Raw genomic sequence first — 17,309 nt, forward strand, 5'->3', positions numbered from 1 at the left:
TTTACCTGTCTGTGCCACGGGGCTCTGTTTTTGATACAGTGATGAATGAGATACAGTGATGAAACAGTCCACCCTGTACTTGCTGCATTTCGTGGTCTCTTGGCCCTTTTTGTTTTTCAGTAATTCTGTACACAATGTTTGCATAACAAGGACACACTCAGCTGCCTGAATAAGAGGGTTCTAATCCATAAAGTTTTAAAGGTACTGCAAGACTCCTGTTAGAGATTGGAACCCTAAGCACACAAGACATTTACTTACAAATCTGGGGGGGGCGGAAGAGTTTGCAGGAAAAAATCTGAAATCTTAAAAAAAGGAAACACTATTGTAGGGTTAAAGGTAGTCCCCTGTGCAAGCACCAGTCATTTTCGACTCTGGGGTGACGTTGCTTTCACAACACTTTCATGGCAGACTTTTTACAGGGTGGTTTGCCATTGCCTTCCCCAGTCATCTACACTTTCCCCCCAGCAAACTGGGTACTCATTTTACCAACCTTGGAAGGATGGAAGGCTGAGTCAACATGGAGCCAGCTGCCTGAACCAGCTTCCGCTGGGATCGAACTCAGATCGTGAGCAGAGGGCTCTGACTGCAGTACTGTAGCTTTACCACTCTGCACCACGGGGCTCTTACAGTAGGGTTAACCCATCCCAAATAGTAGAAGCAGGACCTATAGCTTTAAGAAACAAAAGCCCTCCAAGGCTGTTGCTAGGCAAACATATTGCCAAGCCTGCCAGCTTTGTTTTCTATCAGTAAAAGGCAGGGGGGCTGTTTTGACCCTTGCAGGAGGACTCATCAGGGCCAGACGCAGTAGCAACCACAGGATTATATGCTGCCACATGACTTTCATGACTCCCTCAAGACTAGCTGCAGAGCAGCCACCACACAAAAGCCAGTGTGGTATAGCAGTTAGTATTTCAGAACAGAATCTGGGAGACTCCAATTTGGATCTCCATTCTGCCCCTGAAGCTCACTGGGTGACCTTGGGGCAGTTATTCATTAGCAGCCTATCCCCTACTTCACAGGAATGGTGTGAGAATAAAAAGGAGAGGAGAATATTGCAAGGGGTGCCCATTATGGAAATTGGTAGAGCGTAAATAAAGGTAAATAATAGATGTAGCTGGCAGATGAAGGGTGGTGAGAAGGAGGAAGCATGGAAATGTGAAGATATGGGGATTATCAGGAAGAGAAGAAGAGGAAATAGTGTAGACTGGGGGGATATGGGGGAAAGTGAGGTGTCCCCACAAGTCCTTATGTGTTTCCCACTGGGCGGTTGGGCCTGACCCAGCAGCTGGTACCATGCAGTGAGGTGGAACCAAGCAGAGTTTTCCCAGGGAAAGGCTATGAGAGGAATGAAAGTTGAAGATGGGGGCCAAAAAAAAAAGGATAGATTGGCTGGCAGGTGGGGAGTAGACAAGAAAGCAGGAAATGGAGAGAGGCTATGGGGTATTCAGAGAAGGGAAAAAAGATGCCACTGCAAGCCCTTGTGGGTTCCCTGCTTGTCACAATACAGTATGCAAGCTTTCAAGTTCTTCAGGACTCTTCATCAGACTGGATTTTTAAAAATACAGGTCAGGGGAACAAGGGAAAAATTGTTTCAGGCTTGAATGTTGTGACCCCATGTCTGCATCTTGTGCAGGACAAGCTGCTGGTTTGATGATATCTGACAACTACCTTTTGGAGGTCTCCTTTGGATTTCAAGATTATATAGTATTTTCTAGTCTCAGTCCTCTCAATCTAGGGATAAGAGCATACCTTACAAGTTCTTGTAAAATTACAACAAAACAATACAGGCAGAGCTCTTTGAACATCTGAAAGCATTACATAAATGCTGAGTTACGATGATTATATAGTAACTGCAGCCCCACCCTATAATCTTAGTTTCTGAGTTGAGCCTCCCCTCTCCCCCATTCCATTTTCCTTCCTCTGCTCTGGCTGTGCTTCTCCCTAGTCTTCCTTCTTGCTCTTTTGTCTCCCCCCCTCCTATTCACCTTGAGTTTCAAAATAAAACTATGGCAGCCATTCTGGATTACCTAGGTAACCATCAGTGACATTGTCTCTTGTTGCTAGGCAATCCAGAATGACTGCCCAGATCTTTGATAACCACATTAGATCTGTGTATTTGATAACTTTGTAAACGATTGTATTGTTCAGAGAAAATACACTCATAAAAGGAAAGAGGCATTCTGCTTCCCTCTTTTTCAGAGGTGAGGCAAGTAGCAGCCAATGGCAAGCCTTTTCCATTTTGGCCCCTCAACTTCCCTTGAAGATGATGATACTGGATTTATATCCCGCCCTCCACTATGAATCTCAGAGTCTCAGAGCGGCTCACAATCTCCTTTACCTTCCTCCCCCACAACAGACACCCTGTGAGGTGGGTGGGGCTAGAGAGGACTCTCACAGCAGCTGCCCTTTCAAGGACAACCTCTGCCAGAGCTATGGATGGCCTTGGCAGATGCAAGTGGAGGAGTGGGAATCAAACCCGGTTCTCCCAAATAAGAGTCTGCACACTACACCAAACTCTTGGTACTAGATTTTGTTATTTTTCTGTTGCTGAGTAAAGATTTTATTCTGGCAAGACTTTCAGATCATTGGTTTTCCACCTTTCCCTCTATACATAAGAAGAGCCATGCTACATCAGACCAAAAGCCCATGTAGTCCAAAATTCTGTTCCCACAGAGGCCAACCAGCTAGGAAGCCCAGAAAGAGGAAGACCACTACAGTATCCTGTGCTTCTCAGCGACTGATATATAAAGAGGCATGGAGGAAGTAGATTTCCATCACGACTTGTAGCCATTGGTAGCCTTTCCTCCCTGAATTTGTTCACTCCCATTTGAAAGCCTTCCGAGTTGGTGGCCATGGACACAATACTTCCTTTTTTCTGTCCTGAGTCTCTCACACTTCAGCTATAGTGGAGGGCCCTGATCTCCAGTATCATCGGAGAGGGAGAAAAGTTTCTCCTTGTCCACTCTCTCCACACCATTCATAATTTTATAAACTTCTATCATGCTTCCCCTTCTATCATGTCTCCACCTTTTTTCTAGGCTGAATGACCCTGAACGTTTTATCTGATCCTCACAGGGCAGCTGCTCTACCCCTGTGATCAGTTTAGTTGCTCTTTTGTGCATTTTCCTTATTCTACCGTGTCTTTTTTCAGGCGCAATAGCCGGTACTATATGCAGAATTTCAAGTGTTCTCTCACCATAGATTTGTGTAACGGCAGTATGATAGCAGCCATTTTATTCTCTCTTCCTGTTTTCATTATGGACAGCAGGGGGGTTGCCTTTCTCACAGCAGCCATGCACTGGGCTGACATTGTCATCAAGCTCTCCACTTCCACCCTGAGGTACCTTTTTTGAACTGTTGCTGCCAGCTCAGATCCCAGCAGCATTTACATGAAGCTGGGATTATTGCCCCAATAGGCACCACTTTACTGGAGAGCCAGTTTGGTGTAGTGGTTAAGTGTGCGGACTCTTATCCGGGAGAACCGAGTTTGATTCCCCACTCCTCCACTTGCACCTACTAGTATGGCCTTGGGTCAGCCATAGCTCTGGCAGAGGTTGCCCTTGAAAGGGCAGCGGCTGTGAGAGCCCTCTCAGCCCCTCACCTCACAGGGTGTCTGTTGTGGGGGAGGAAGGGAAAGGAGATTGTGAGCCGCTCTGAGACTCTTCGGAGTGGAGGGCGGGATATAAATCCAATATCATCATCTTCATCTTCTTTACACTTACACTGATTTTCATTTGCCATTTTAATGCCCATTCCCCCTAATTTGCAGAGATCCTTTTGGAGTTTTTTGCAATCTGTCTTAACCACCCTAAATAATTTGATGTCATTTGCAAACTTGGCCACCTCAGTACTCACCCCTAATGTGTTTTTGAGCAAGCTGAAAGGCACTGATCCCAATAAGAGGTCCTGCTGCTCACATCCCTCCATTATGAGAACTGACCATTTGTTTTTACGCTTTGCTTGCTATTTTTTAGTCGATTTTCAATCCGTAAGAGTCCTCTTATCCTGTGACTCTGAAGCTTGCTTGGGAGTCTTTGGTGAGGGACTTTGTTAAAAGTTTTCTGGAAATCCAAATAAATGTTTTAGCCTGTTTTTATTAATGCTGCTATGTTGGCTTTTTGCTAGCTGGTTACATCTTTGTGGTTGGCTGCTTGGTATATTTAGAATGTTTTGTTAGTAGAGATCTAGTTTGGTGTAGTGGTTAAGTGTGTGGACTCATATCCTGGAGAACTGGGTTTGATTCCCCACTCCTTTGCATGCACCTGCTGAAATGACCTTCAATCAGTCACAAGTCCTCTCAGAGCTTCAAGAACAGTTTCTGTCAGAGCTCTCTCAGCTCCACCTACCTCACAGGGTGTCTGTTGTGGGGACAGGAAGGGAAAGGAGATTGTAAGCCTCTCTGAGACTCATTCTAGTAGTAAAGGGCAGGGTATAAATCCAATCTCTTTTTTTCTACTATGATTTTATTTTATTGTTATTTTCCTCTGGGAGCTAGCTTTTTAGTTCGGGGATGGGATATAAACATTTAAAAATGGTGTGCTCTTAATTGTAATTCAATTGTGTGGATTGGTTGAAGTGGTATTGTTCCTGGTAGAATTGTTCAAGTGTTTCTAAATCCAAATACTTTATTTCAGGTAAAGTTTATGCAGTAGGAGGTCATGATGGAAATGAACATCTGGGAAGTATGGAAATGTTTGATCCTCTCACAAATAAGTGGATGATGAAAGCATCTATGAATACCAAAAGGTAGGCTGAATACAGGCTGTAGTTACCCCATTTAAAAGCAAGCAGATTCATGGGGCATATGTGTTTAAATACCTAACCTAAAGTTGATATGACACATGAGAGAGGAGAGCAAACGGAAAATGATTGTTGGAGAAGGAAAAAGCATGACTTAGGAAAAAAAACAACCCATGTGTTTGGAAGCAGAGGGAGATCAGATAGTTAACTTAAATATGATGGTTGTAGCCAAGCCAGTTTATGAGTGTCCTAAAAAGTCCTCAATGCAGACAACAGAAGAGGGTGGGGCTCCTGAGAGTTTAGAATATATTTATTATGGTTGTGATCCTCAGTAGCTCAAGAGCCACCTCTGCTGAATACTGTTTCCTGTGTGGCTGGCTGAATTCCAAGCCTGTAAGTGGTCTAGCACCTCAGGCTTGTTTTTTTAGCAGTAACATTGGCAGTGGTCCCATCTCCAGCAGCCAGTTTTAACAGTCCTTCTCTCCGGTGGCTGCTTTATATCCTTCCTTGCATGGGTGAGAAGGGTATGATACAGCGCCTGTAAATGCTTGTTATACATGCATTGATTGACGTGGAGACCTCGCCTGCCATTGTCAACCCTCTTCTCTTTCTCCTGCCCCCTGACTTCACACCACTGATTCTTGGTCTCAGTGCAAGCCGTGTAGGGCCTTAAGCACATAAAGAAGTGTTTTCAAGGGCACCTGTGGCTAATAAGTAACATGTAAAGGATCTGTTTCTGTTAGTTAACTTCCTTTGACTGTCAAACTTGATAATCAGGGTAGTCTTGTTAATGGTTGCCCTTTGCTTTTGAGCTGAGTGCAGCGCTGTCTCCCAGGAACTGTTAAAGCGAAATTGTTGCTAAAGGGCCTACCTGTTAACCGTCAGAGCAGCATTTCTTTGAATCTGCATGCAGCTGCTGCAGATGAATCCTTTAAGTTGTGCATTGCCATTTTGCTACACTTTGTGTATCTCTTTGTCTGAACGCAGTACACTGGTAAACTTTTTTCCAGTTTCTTGTAAGGTCATGTAGCATAACTGAATGTGTCATTTTTTGTTGTTGGTAGGAGAGGGATTGCGCTTGCCTCTCTCGGAGGCCCCATCTATGCCATTGGAGGTCTAGATGACAACACTTGCTTCAGTGACGTGGAGCGATACGACATTGAGTCTGATCGATGGAGTGCGGTGGCCCCAATGAATACTCCTCGGGGGGGAGTGGGCTCTGTGGCTCTTGTAGTAAGTGTCTGTTTTCAGTGTGAAAAGTGCAGTCAATGTTTGTATTATATTTCAGTCATATCCTTAATGCTTTGCATGCTTCTTTCTGTAGCAATATGTGGCAGGGGTGAAATGAGGTTGAGTGTAGGTGAAGAGACAAAGTATGTAGGCAGACTCATTACCACAAAAGCCTTACAGATGGGATAGACAGCTATTGCATCATCAGCTGGTTACATAAATCTCTCTGTATATTGTGAGAGTAAAAGGGGCCAGTGGAGTTACTTTTGCTACATTAATATGGTCTTTAACAATGGTCTATAATATTCATGTTAGCTTCTTTGCTTGTTTCAGAACTATGTCTATGCTGTTGGTGGGAATGATGGTGTAGCTTCCCTTTCCAGTGTGGAGAAATATGACCCTCACCTAGATAAATGGATAGAAGTAAAAGAAATGGGTCAGCGGAGAGCTGGCAATGGGGTCAGTGAACTCCATGGCTGCTTATATGTAGTAGGTGAGTAATGCTCAGAATTGCTCTCTGTGGATCACGTTGTAGATCTGCAGCGACCTAAATGTTTGGGGAAACTGCAGTCAGTCACTACATCTCATCTTAACATTTGAGTTGGTAACCCTTCAGGAAAAACTAAAAATATTTTTTCTTGCAATGGAATTGTGTGAAATAATGAGTCACGAGGTGTGCCATAGATGCAAGCATGTCATGTCCCCATGCTACCTTTGTGTACCTTCTTTCGAACTGTGTGAACTTCACTCTGATCTTCTTCGTGGTCTCTGTGCAGTCCCACACATGGGGTTTTCCTATCAGGACGAACCCTACCTCGGAGATTTTAAATAGCTAGCCTAGGCGTTATTTTTGGCGCGCACTCCCTCCCGCTCTGGGGAGCAGGCATCCACTGCGCATGCCTGTAGCGCGAGGGAGGCGCCCAACCCACTCAGTTTCTTTCCAACCGCCGCCCGGGATAGTCCTACCTCGTTGCGCTCCTCACTTACCTCAGATATCTAGCCTTCGTTTTCCTCAAGTTTCCTCTTATTTCATCCTTCGCTATTTCTTCATATTCTTATCTTCAAAAAAAAAAAAAAAAAAAAAGATTTAGATAAATATCTTCCCCGCTTTTTCCTCAGACCTCCCTTCCCCCACCCCCACCCCCCCCCCCCGGGCGTATGGAAGGAAGGGACAGTAAAATAACTTTCAAAAGGTGCTCGCGCTGTAGGGCGAAAATCCCTACATCGGACGGGCATTCGCTTTGCTTGTTCTGTTTGGGAGAATCCCATAAAGTGGACGCCTGTGCGCACTGCCTTCAATTTTGCAAACAGGCGCGAAAAAACAGAGCCGCTAGACTCAGAAGCCACTTAATGGAGTCTGTGCTCCAGCCTGATATGTCGCAATCTTCGTCAGCAAGTAAGTCGCCTCCCCTACTGACTCCCCAAGGGGACGGCGCAAGGTCGGCAGCTTCAGTGGCCATTGCTCCCAGCAAGCATAAGTCCGGCGATGCCGCGAAAGCCGGCGACGGCGCGAGAACGTCAGAACAAACGGCCGCGGCGACTAAACCAAAGGGCGGGAAGCACACTAAGAAACATAAGCATTCCGACCCGAAGGGCCAGAAGGATTCGAGAAAACCGTCCGATCCGAAGGCTCCGCGGAAACCGACAGACCCGAAGGACCCGAAGATTCCGAAGGACTCGAGAAAATCCTCCGAACAACAGAATGAGCCTGAGACGCAATGCGAGCCTTCCACTCCCGGATCCGACACCCAGGAAGTGACCACCCCGGCTACGGAGTCGCCGCACCAGCAGACGGAAGAAGTTATTCCCATTCCGTCCCGATCCCCTTCCCCGCATGGATCCATGCTAGACCCTGCGCTGGAGCCGATTCGAGACCCGCAACAGTGGACTCGACACCACATCAATCCTAGATCGTTCCGCGATATGTCGAATCCCATCCAGTACAAACATGATGCTTACAGGTACTTCGATGCGCATCGGTTCCCAGCCAGGTCTCCCAGCATGGAGAGATATAGGTACCATCATGCGCGTTTCCCGGAGAGATCCCCTAGTAGAGGGAGGGACCGCCATCGCTACAACCCGAGATCTCGGTCCCCATCCATGTCCCCGAGGCGACGCCATTATGCTTCAAGGTCTCCTTCCATCGAATCCCATGCATGCTGCGGATACCATCATTCTCGGTACCGAACCGATTATCACATGAACCCATCCAAGGAAGCGACTCCTGTCCAACGGAGCAAGCAACCACCGAGACAGCCGTCTCCGACTCCTTCCACTTCGACTTCTAAACCTAGGGGTGCGATTCCAGTGGAACCCAAAAGCACGACTCCAACCAGACCGGACCTACCTGAACCCGAACCTGACTCTGATGCTGAATCCGAAGCTCAATCATCGGATTCGATACAGTCCATGTCCCCTGGGTCCCCTGCTTCAGATATCGCCAAGCCCGCGGATTTGTCACCTTCCGAAGGGGCAAAGACATACCTGGACTTGATTGCCAATATGGCCTCTGCACTTAACGTAACTCTTACTTCGGATGCACCCAAGGTGACAGACGTGGTACACGACCTGGTGCACTCAGATTTACCTGCTGGTTCCTTTCTGCCGATGCTGCCGGTACACCTAGAAGCCATCAAAGAAGCTTGGGACAACCCAGCCTCCATTCCCCCGACTTCAAAACGAATCGAATCCCTTTATAGGATCCAAGCACCGGATTCGAAATTTTTATTTAGCCATCCAGCACCGAATTCTCTGATAGTGCATTCATCTTCTAAAACCAAACAGACCCGCCACCCGGTACCCCCTGAGAAGGAAGGCAGGAAGTTAGATACTCTTGGAAGGAAAATGTATTCAATCTCGACGGCAACTGCCAAGATCAACAATTACCTAGCATACTTCGCCGCGTATTCCCACAATATCTCCTCCCAACTGAATACGCTAGTCTCTGCCCTGCCTGAGCCCTCCCAGAAACAAGCCTGCAAGCTACTTCAGGAGCTCAACAGGATTTCAAAGCAACAGATAAACACCATCCGTCACTCTGTGGGGTGCACTTCCAAGGCGATGGCCGCCTCCATTGCCCTAAGACGACATGCTTGGCTTCGATCCTCTTCGTTGCAGCCTGATCTAAAATTCAAGATAGAAGACCTTCCCTTCGATGGCCAAGGTCTCTTTAATGCCACAACGGACGATATACTGTCCACCGTGGACGACAGCCGCAAACGAGCGAAAAGATTGGGGGTAGCCCAACAGCAGCAACAACAACAGAGCTATAAGCCCAGATCATGGAAACCAACCCCCTTCAAACGTTCCAGATCCCCTCGACAATCTGAATACTGGAAACGTAAAGCTCCTCCTCCAAAGCAATCCTTTAACCAGAGACAGCAGAGACCACAACCACCTAAAAAGGCTGCATCTTCATCGAAGCAGTCTCTTTGACTTTCTACCTCTACCACTTCAGCACGTCTCCAGGCTTCTTCCATTTCTCGACAATTGGCAACAAATAACCACAGACAAATGGGTTCTGAACATTATTTTGAGGGGCTACTCCATAGAGTTCCAAGCACCACCAAAAAGACATCATTTTGTTTCCACTCCCCCATCACCTTCCCTTCAGGAAGAAATAGACACCTTAACAGCCAAAGCGGCTATAGAGCCTGTCCCAGTCCAGTATCATCGGACAGGTTTTTATTCCAGGTACTTTCTAGTCCCGAAAAGGGATGGGGGACAGCGCCCGATTCTGGATCTAAGAGCCCTAAACAAATTCATCCGCCACAGAAAATTCAGAATGATCACCTTACAATCGATTCTGCCATTAATCCCCAGAAACTCCTGGATGGCACTGGTAGATTTACAGGACGCATACTTCCACCTGACAATACACCAATGCCACAGGAAGTTTCTGCGTTTCGCCGTTGGCAACAACCACTACCAGTTCCGAGCTCTGCCCTTCGGACTTTCCACGGCACCACGGACATTCACAAAATGTATGGCGGTTATTGCAGCGTACCTCAGGCAACGCGGCGTTGCAACCTACCCATACATAGACGATTGGCTCCTTGTGGGAGCTTCAAGGACACAGTTGATGAAGGACATTTCCATCACACTTGCGCTCCTAGCAAACCTGGGCCTCCAGGTCAATCATCAAAAGTCACACCTTACCCCAACTCAAGACATTCAGTTTATTGGGGCTCGTTTGTGCACCACGGACCACAAGGCGTATCTTCCTGTGGACAGGATATCCTCCATTCAGACGCTGGCCACACAAATAATGCAACAACCCAAACAAGCGGCCTTCAACATTCAGCGCATGTTAGGACTTATGGCAGCCACAACGGCAGTTCTGACACACGCAAGACTACGCATGCGAACCCTACAAATCTGGTTCGTCCGCGCGTTTCGACCCCAACACCAATCTCAAGGAACGGTCCTCACTGTTCCGAGCCACATCCTCCCTTCGCTCGAATGGTGGACAGTTCGAGCTCACCTGCTTGCGGGAATGCCCTTTTTACGGCCAAGTCCATCAGCAGTGGTTACAACAGACGCCTCGAGATGGGGCTGGGGAGCTCATCTCGACGTACTCACGGTCCAGGGGCAATGGACACCGTACGAACAGTCGCTCCACATCAATTGCTTAGAGCTTCTAGCTGTTCACAGAGCGTTAAAATCGTTCCTTCCATCTCTTCAAGGCCTACACGTACAGATCGCCTCAGACAATGTGGCGACGGTTTTTTATATAAACAGGCAAGGAGGGACAGCATCCACCCGCCTTTGCAAAAGAGCAATGCACCTGTGGCATTGGAGTATTGCCCATCAGATCCACCTCACTGCGGTACATCTTCCTGGCATACAGAATGTTCAAGCGGACAGACTGAGCAGATATTCCATCAACGACCACGAGTGGTCACTCCACCGGTCATACCTTCTGCCAGTATTCCGGAAATTCGGAACTCCGTCAATAGATGCGTTTGCTGCACCAGACAATGCACAGTGTGCGATCTTTTTTATGAGAGGTCCGCCCTCACAACAGTCTGCAGGGGATGCCTTCATACAGACGTGGACCGGTCCACTACACTTCCTCTTCCCTCCCTTTCCGTTAATAACACGGTGCATACAGAAAATTCAACTGGACAACACAGATTGCATTCTCGTGACGCCATGGTGGCCACGTCAGCCATGGTTCACAACCCTTCTCCTCCTGTCAGAAAGCACTTACCATCACTTCCCTCTGGCACACAACCTCCTGTCCCAACAGAACGGCAGGGTTCTGCACCACGACCCGAACAGACTTCGCCTGACGGCCTGGAGGATATGTTCTCAGACTTTCCTGAAGGAGTAAGACACGTTCTCCTTAATGCAAGGAAACCGTCAACAAGGAAGTCATATTCCATGAAATGGAAAAGGTTTTCCATCTACGCTACCAAGCATAATTTCAGACCCTCCTCGGCTTCCATGCCTCAAATCTTAGCATATACACTGCATTTGTCAGAAAAGGGCCTTACGTACTCCTCTCTGAAGGTGCACCTGGCAGCAATCTCAGCTTTTCACCCGCATGTACAGGGTCGAACTGTCTTCTCACACCCTGCTGCGAAATCCTTCTTAAAGGGAATCTTACATTTGCACCCACCACTACGGCAAATGTATCCTAGCTGGAGTTTGTCACTAGTGCTTAGCCAACTAGTAAAACCACCTTTTGAACCTATGGCTACGATACCACTTCACCTCCTCTCATGGAAAACGGCTCTTTTAGTTGCACTCACCTCTGCTAAAAGAGCAAGTGATCTCTGCGCGTTCAGAGCGGACTCGCCTTACACCATGTTTCACCATGATAAGGTGGTGTTACGGCCAGATCCCGCTTTCTTACCGAAGGTGGTCTCCGCATTCCATCTGCATAGAACCACTACCTTACCTGCCTTTTTCCAACGGCCTACGGATAAGGGCCAAGAAGCTCTACACTGTCTAGACGTGAGAAGAGCACTCGCCTACTATATAGATCGAACTGCATCGTTCCGCACAGACTCCAGACTTTTCGTGGCCTACGGCCGCCGTCATAAGGGAAAAAAGATATCTACGCAGAGACTATCAAAGTGGTTGGTTGCTGCTATAGAGCTGTGCTACAAGCTCGCGAAGCAACCAGTTCCATCTGCCATAAGAGCTCATTCTACAAGAGCTTTGTCAACGTCATCTGCCCTTGCCAGGGGTGTATCCATGGAGGACATTTGCGCTGCTGCCGCTTGGTCTTCCTCCTCGACCTTCGCCACGCACTACGCTTTGGACGTTCGTGCTAGGCGGGATGCATCCTTTGGACAGGCAGTTCTTCGCTCCATCTTTGACTAAGAAGCTGGTCCGGGCTTGGTGAGTAGTTACTTACCTTATAGCCTATAATGTGCTGCCTATGTTGCACTAACCTTTGCACTATTTTTTCCTCCAACTCTAGTGCCAGCACCCACCGCCTTGCAGATCAGCTTATCAGTCACCCATGTGTGGGACTGCACAGAGACCACGAAGAAGATAAACAGGTTACTCACCTGTAATTGATGATCTTCGAGTGGTCATCTGTGCAGTCACACACGCCCGCCCAGCCGTCCCCGCTGCTGGCTACTTGTCTTATATATCCGCGCTCCTATTATGTCAGCGGCGGGGAAAGAAACTGAGTGGGTTGGGCGCCTCCCTCGCGCTACAGGCATGCGCAGTGGATGCCTGCTCCCCAGAGCGGGAGGGAGTGCGCGCCAAAAATAACGCCTAGGCTAGCTATTTAAAATCTCCGAGGTAGGGTTCGTCCTGATAGGAAAACCCCATGTGTGTGACTGCACAGATGACCACTCGAAGATCATCAATTACAGGTGAGTAACCTGTTTTTCTTGTGTTTTCACCGTATGTACCATATGCCCATACTCTGTTGAATAGCTGGATACAAAGGTTAGGTTGCTTTCTGTATGAAAGGAGACTTGATATGCACATATCTTGCTGTTGCAGGTGGCTTTGATGACAATTCTCCACTTACCTCGGTTGAAAGATTTGACCCTCGCTGTAACAAGTGGGAGTATGTGGCTGAGCTTACAACCCCCAGGGGTGGAGTTGGCATAGCAACATTGATGGGGAAAATTTTTGCTGTTGGCGGACACAATGGAAACGCTTATCTGAATACTGTGGAAGCTTTTGATCCCGTGGTGAACAGGTGATCAGAATCTTACTTTCACTAAGCTAGATCTCCATAGTGGGTGAATATAAAAGATATGGACAGTAGATTAGAAGTACTTTGAGGCATTGCAGAGCTCATCTATGCCAGAGTGTCCCTTTTGTTAAAAACGGAGCCATTCTGGGACACTTTATGTAGCTATAACTTGTCCCTCCCCATTCTGCCAATATTTCAGGCAAGCCTTCCTGAATTGGCTGCTAAAAATTAACCAAACTCTTGAAAAATGTGCAGCTAGTATTCTACACAGTTGCTTGTTGGCTTGCCTTTAATTCTCTCTAGACTGAGTCCAAAGATAGTGAGGTGATTACTCTGGAACTTCAGTTTAAATTAGAGAACTTTAGAAAAACTGATAAAATATTAAGACTACTTATTTTTCTGTTTGTTTTCAGTTGACTTCTGATGCTGCCCCCTCCAGTGTATTCTTAGTGTCCCCTCCAAGGCCTGTAATCCACTAGGGGCTCAGGGTGATAACGGTGCAATTAAACAAGAACAAGCGGTAGAAACAATTTAAAATTCATTTCCCTTCTCTGCCCAAATCACTAAGAGTTTCTGCATGAGGTATCTGCCCCAGGTTCAGTGCTGATGGGAAGCATTGCCCCATAGCATTGTGGCACATTCGTACACCTCCCAGGTTTCCCCCAGCTTATCTTGAATCTTTCTCCAGTCTGCTTTGCTCTAATATTTTGGGTAAGGCTGTGGCAAGGCATGAATGGCTCCTATGTGGGCAGGAGAGTTCGGATTTTCCTGGTCCTGCCCACACAGAGGCCATTTCTTCTCCATACTACTGCTGAGGACCTTTTTAAAATGTTAATAGTGGTGATGCTGTACCAAAATTTAGTGTTCTGAATCCCCAGCTTAAAGATTTTGCTTTGCCTTGCCTTTTTGTGTGGAGAGCAGATACATACAGCCCTTTGGGGAAGCTTTATAATATATAAGATCCATGTCTAGCACTGAAGTTTCAGGTGGGAACAAACTATTTTTTTAATGTCTTTCTCTTTTTTTAGGTGGGAGCTGGTGGGTTCTGTGTCCCACTGCAGAGCTGGAGCAGGCGTAGCTGTGTGCGCTTGCCTTGGCAGCCAAATCCGTGATGTGGGTCAGGGATCCAGCAATGTGGTGGATTGCATGTGAATTTGGGTTCGAGTCTGCAGTCTCTCTTAATATCGCAAGACTTCAGAATCCCTAGGAACTTCCCAAATCAATATTTGTAAAAATTCAAAGGTGCTTTTGTTTGAGAATCCAAGCATTTGACAGCTGTTAAAGGCTTGGCAAATACGGAGCAAGAAGTCCTCGATGATTGTTCAGTAGTAGTTCCATCCTATAATTTAACTTTGGGGGGAGGGACAGCTAGGTTGTGCAGAAATTACTCCTTGTATATTTTGGATGGTTGAGCTTTTCTCGGACCTCTCTCCAAAATCTTTGTACTTGACTGCTTAAATCTCTTAAGGATGTTCTGGTTAAAAGTGACCGCTGTGTTTTATGAATCAGCATGTTGTATTCTAATGCTATGCAAACCTGAACTAGCTCAGTTGACTCTGGCCGAATGCTCCATTCTTGGATCTCCAAACCGTGTGGCGTTTATATCCTGCATGCATCCTTAGAACATGACGAGAAGATTCGCATCACTGTAACTGGCGAGTAATCAGGTAGGCGTCTCAGACAATCAGTCAGCAGTTCACTTAGCGGCTGGCCTGTTTGGATGTGTGTCTGGCCTTGGAATGACTCTTCTGATTTGTTGCACTCCTCAAACCACTTTGCCGGTTCTGCTTTGTGCTTCCAGAGTGACCAGAGAAGTTATTTGTATTAATGACTCCTTGCAGCTGGATCCTACAGCTCCCTTCCTCCAAGTCTTCCTGTGAATGAGAGATACTTTTTTTTTTTGAGGGAGAAGGATAGAGGCATGGCTGAAGGGAGGACTCAAAGACTGACCCAACAGGTAGCCAAAAATTACAACGCTGGAATTTGTGGCGATTGTATTAAAAACCTGTATAGCAAATGAAGTGGGAATTCCCCCCCCCCCCCTAAAAAAACGTTATTGCCTTGTGTGCCACCAAATACTGTCACTCTCTTCAAGTCAGAGGAGAACACCTCAGTCAGATAGTGACTTTGCTCAGAGGTATAACCTGACACCATGCAGTTCAGTACAGGACTCCAGGTTCCCTGAGAACAGGCTGTGCTGAGGGAAATGTGGACCCTCCACCTGTAGCAGTTCATCTGCACATCCCTTGGCTTGCTTGCAGATGGGCTGGCCAGTGTTCTGGAGTGCGACCAGCAGGGACCTTACCCGGTCTAAGGCTGGCTGAAAAGCATCTTGCTCTAGTGACACTAGCGAGAAACATCGTTAAAATATCCCTGGTGGATTTCCTTCAGACTAGAAATAGAACATCCTTTAAAGCAAAGTAACACTGTGTATTAGAGATGAGCTTGCGTGTTTCAATGTAGCCGGTCCTTGGCCCTTGTGCTCTTCCTTGTTGGAAGCCATCTGGATGCCTTTTTGTGTGTGTCCGTGTGTCAGTTTGCATCGTGCTTTGTGCGTGCAGCTGTGTTATGTGAGAGTATGAATAGCTGTAGCATAAGAATAAGCATTCAGCCCTTGTCCTGGAGGCAAGTGGAATCTGAAGCAGCAGCCGCTTACAAGGCAAGTAGTGGAAAGACCATGCTTTCTCTTTAACTGAAAAACAGTGAGGCATCGTTGCTTGGAAAAGAGGGCCTTGGAAATGGCTTCAAGCACAGTTGCAGAGGAGAGCTGTAACTGGGGAGCTCTGAAGATGGCTCTTGTGGGGAAGGCTAACCGATCCAAAGCTTTGTTCCCCAGCTGTTTGGCATGGATGGGTCTGGTGGGTGGCAAGGGTAGCAAGATGGTGTTTCTTAAAGAAACAGTTACGTCACGGTTCTCTGTATTCAGCACCATTGTGTGTCTGTTGTCTGATCACAAAGCACACGCCACTGCTGTTCGGTACTACACTGCCATTTTGCAAACCTGTTTTTGTATTAGTCTGTGGTATCCAGTGGACAAAATGCAGAATGAAGTGGTGAATTGTGTTGTATGAAAACTGTAGAACTTTGTATTAAAATGCATTTATTTATTGGCCTTGTGCATTTATTTATCTTGGGTAGAAACCATGTAGAAAAACTGAAGTGATACACTTTGAACATGCTTGTCAAGCATTTGGGTGCACCTGAGAACTTTTTCCAGGACTGGCATTGGCATGCCATGAGGTGGGGCACTTCTGGCAGGGCCTACTGCCACTAGCCCTCTACTCTTGCACCTCCTCTGCCACCTGCCCACACCCCCTTTCCTCACCCATTTGCTGGCAAGTGTTGCATCTCCTGTTCCCAGCTACATGGCCTGCCAAGCACTGCCAGGGAAAAGTGTGAGGACAGTGCCAGTCACAACAGCGGCATTGCCAGTGGCACATACCTCCCAGTCCTTCTGAGAAAAGGGCATGCCAGTGGCTACAGGAGGGGAGCGGAGCAGACATGGGGAGGATGCACAGGCGGGTGGGAATTTGTGGGTGGGCACAGGAAGGGAGCACTCTCTGCCCAGGGCTCATTAAATCTTGGAACTGGTCCTGATTTATTCACATCATCATCAGGTTGTGGTTGTCAGACTAGTTTTCAAGGTTTAACTAATCCAGCTTGCATAGGAGGTATGTACAGCTACTGCTATTTAGCGTGCACTAACAATGTTCTATTGAAATACTGTGCTTGATGCAAATATTAGTGTGGCGCTGAACATGAGTGATACATGCACTGTTGTATTCTGGGGGTGAATATGTAAAACTGGCTATTTGGGGATTGATATTGGGAAATCAGCTATTTGTTCATGTCTTCTGGGCCTAAAATTTGTTAAGAGTTGTGCTAAAAAGGATGCATATTCTACAACATTCCTAGGAGCACATCGCAGCAGGCAGCTACAACAACCATCTTAGGAAGCAAACCCGGGGAGTGGGAGCAGTCTTAACTGTCTTCTTACACCAGATGTTGCATTTTTAAAACATCTTTTCTCCCTTTTACAAAATTACACGTGGAGGGAAATCAAGGTACAGGGTCTGCTACCCAGGAAGCTAATTTAAGGTTGCTGCATGCATATAGAATCATAGAGTTGGAAGGGATCTCCAGGGTCATCTAGTCTAACCTGCTCCAT

The 17,309-nt window shown here is 47.0% G+C and overlaps 1 protein-coding gene across 3 annotated transcripts in view; it reads left to right on the plus strand.

Moving 5' to 3' along the window:
• The window catches only part of KLHL8 (kelch like family member 8), a 29,065-nt gene extending 12,817 nt beyond the window's left edge, over positions 1 to 16,248 (plus strand). For all 3 annotated transcript variants that reach the window (XM_060247081.1, XM_060247082.1, XM_060247083.1), the window contains 5 exons: positions 4,635 to 4,746; positions 5,805 to 5,973; positions 6,304 to 6,463; positions 12,943 to 13,144; positions 14,170 to 16,248. In XM_060247081.1, coding sequence (XP_060103064.1) covers positions 4,635 to 4,746; positions 5,805 to 5,973; positions 6,304 to 6,463; positions 12,943 to 13,144; positions 14,170 to 14,293 — 767 coding nt within the window. In that variant the 3' untranslated portion in view covers positions 14,294 to 16,248. The remainder of the gene's footprint in view (positions 1 to 4,634; positions 4,747 to 5,804; positions 5,974 to 6,303; positions 6,464 to 12,942; positions 13,145 to 14,169) is intronic.
• Positions 16,249 to 17,309: the final 1,061 nt, after the last annotated feature.

This window comes from Heteronotia binoei, chromosome 9, assembly GCF_032191835.1.
Source record: "Heteronotia binoei isolate CCM8104 ecotype False Entrance Well chromosome 9, APGP_CSIRO_Hbin_v1, whole genome shotgun sequence".
NCBI classification, from domain to species: domain Eukaryota; kingdom Metazoa; phylum Chordata; class Lepidosauria; order Squamata; family Gekkonidae; genus Heteronotia; species Heteronotia binoei.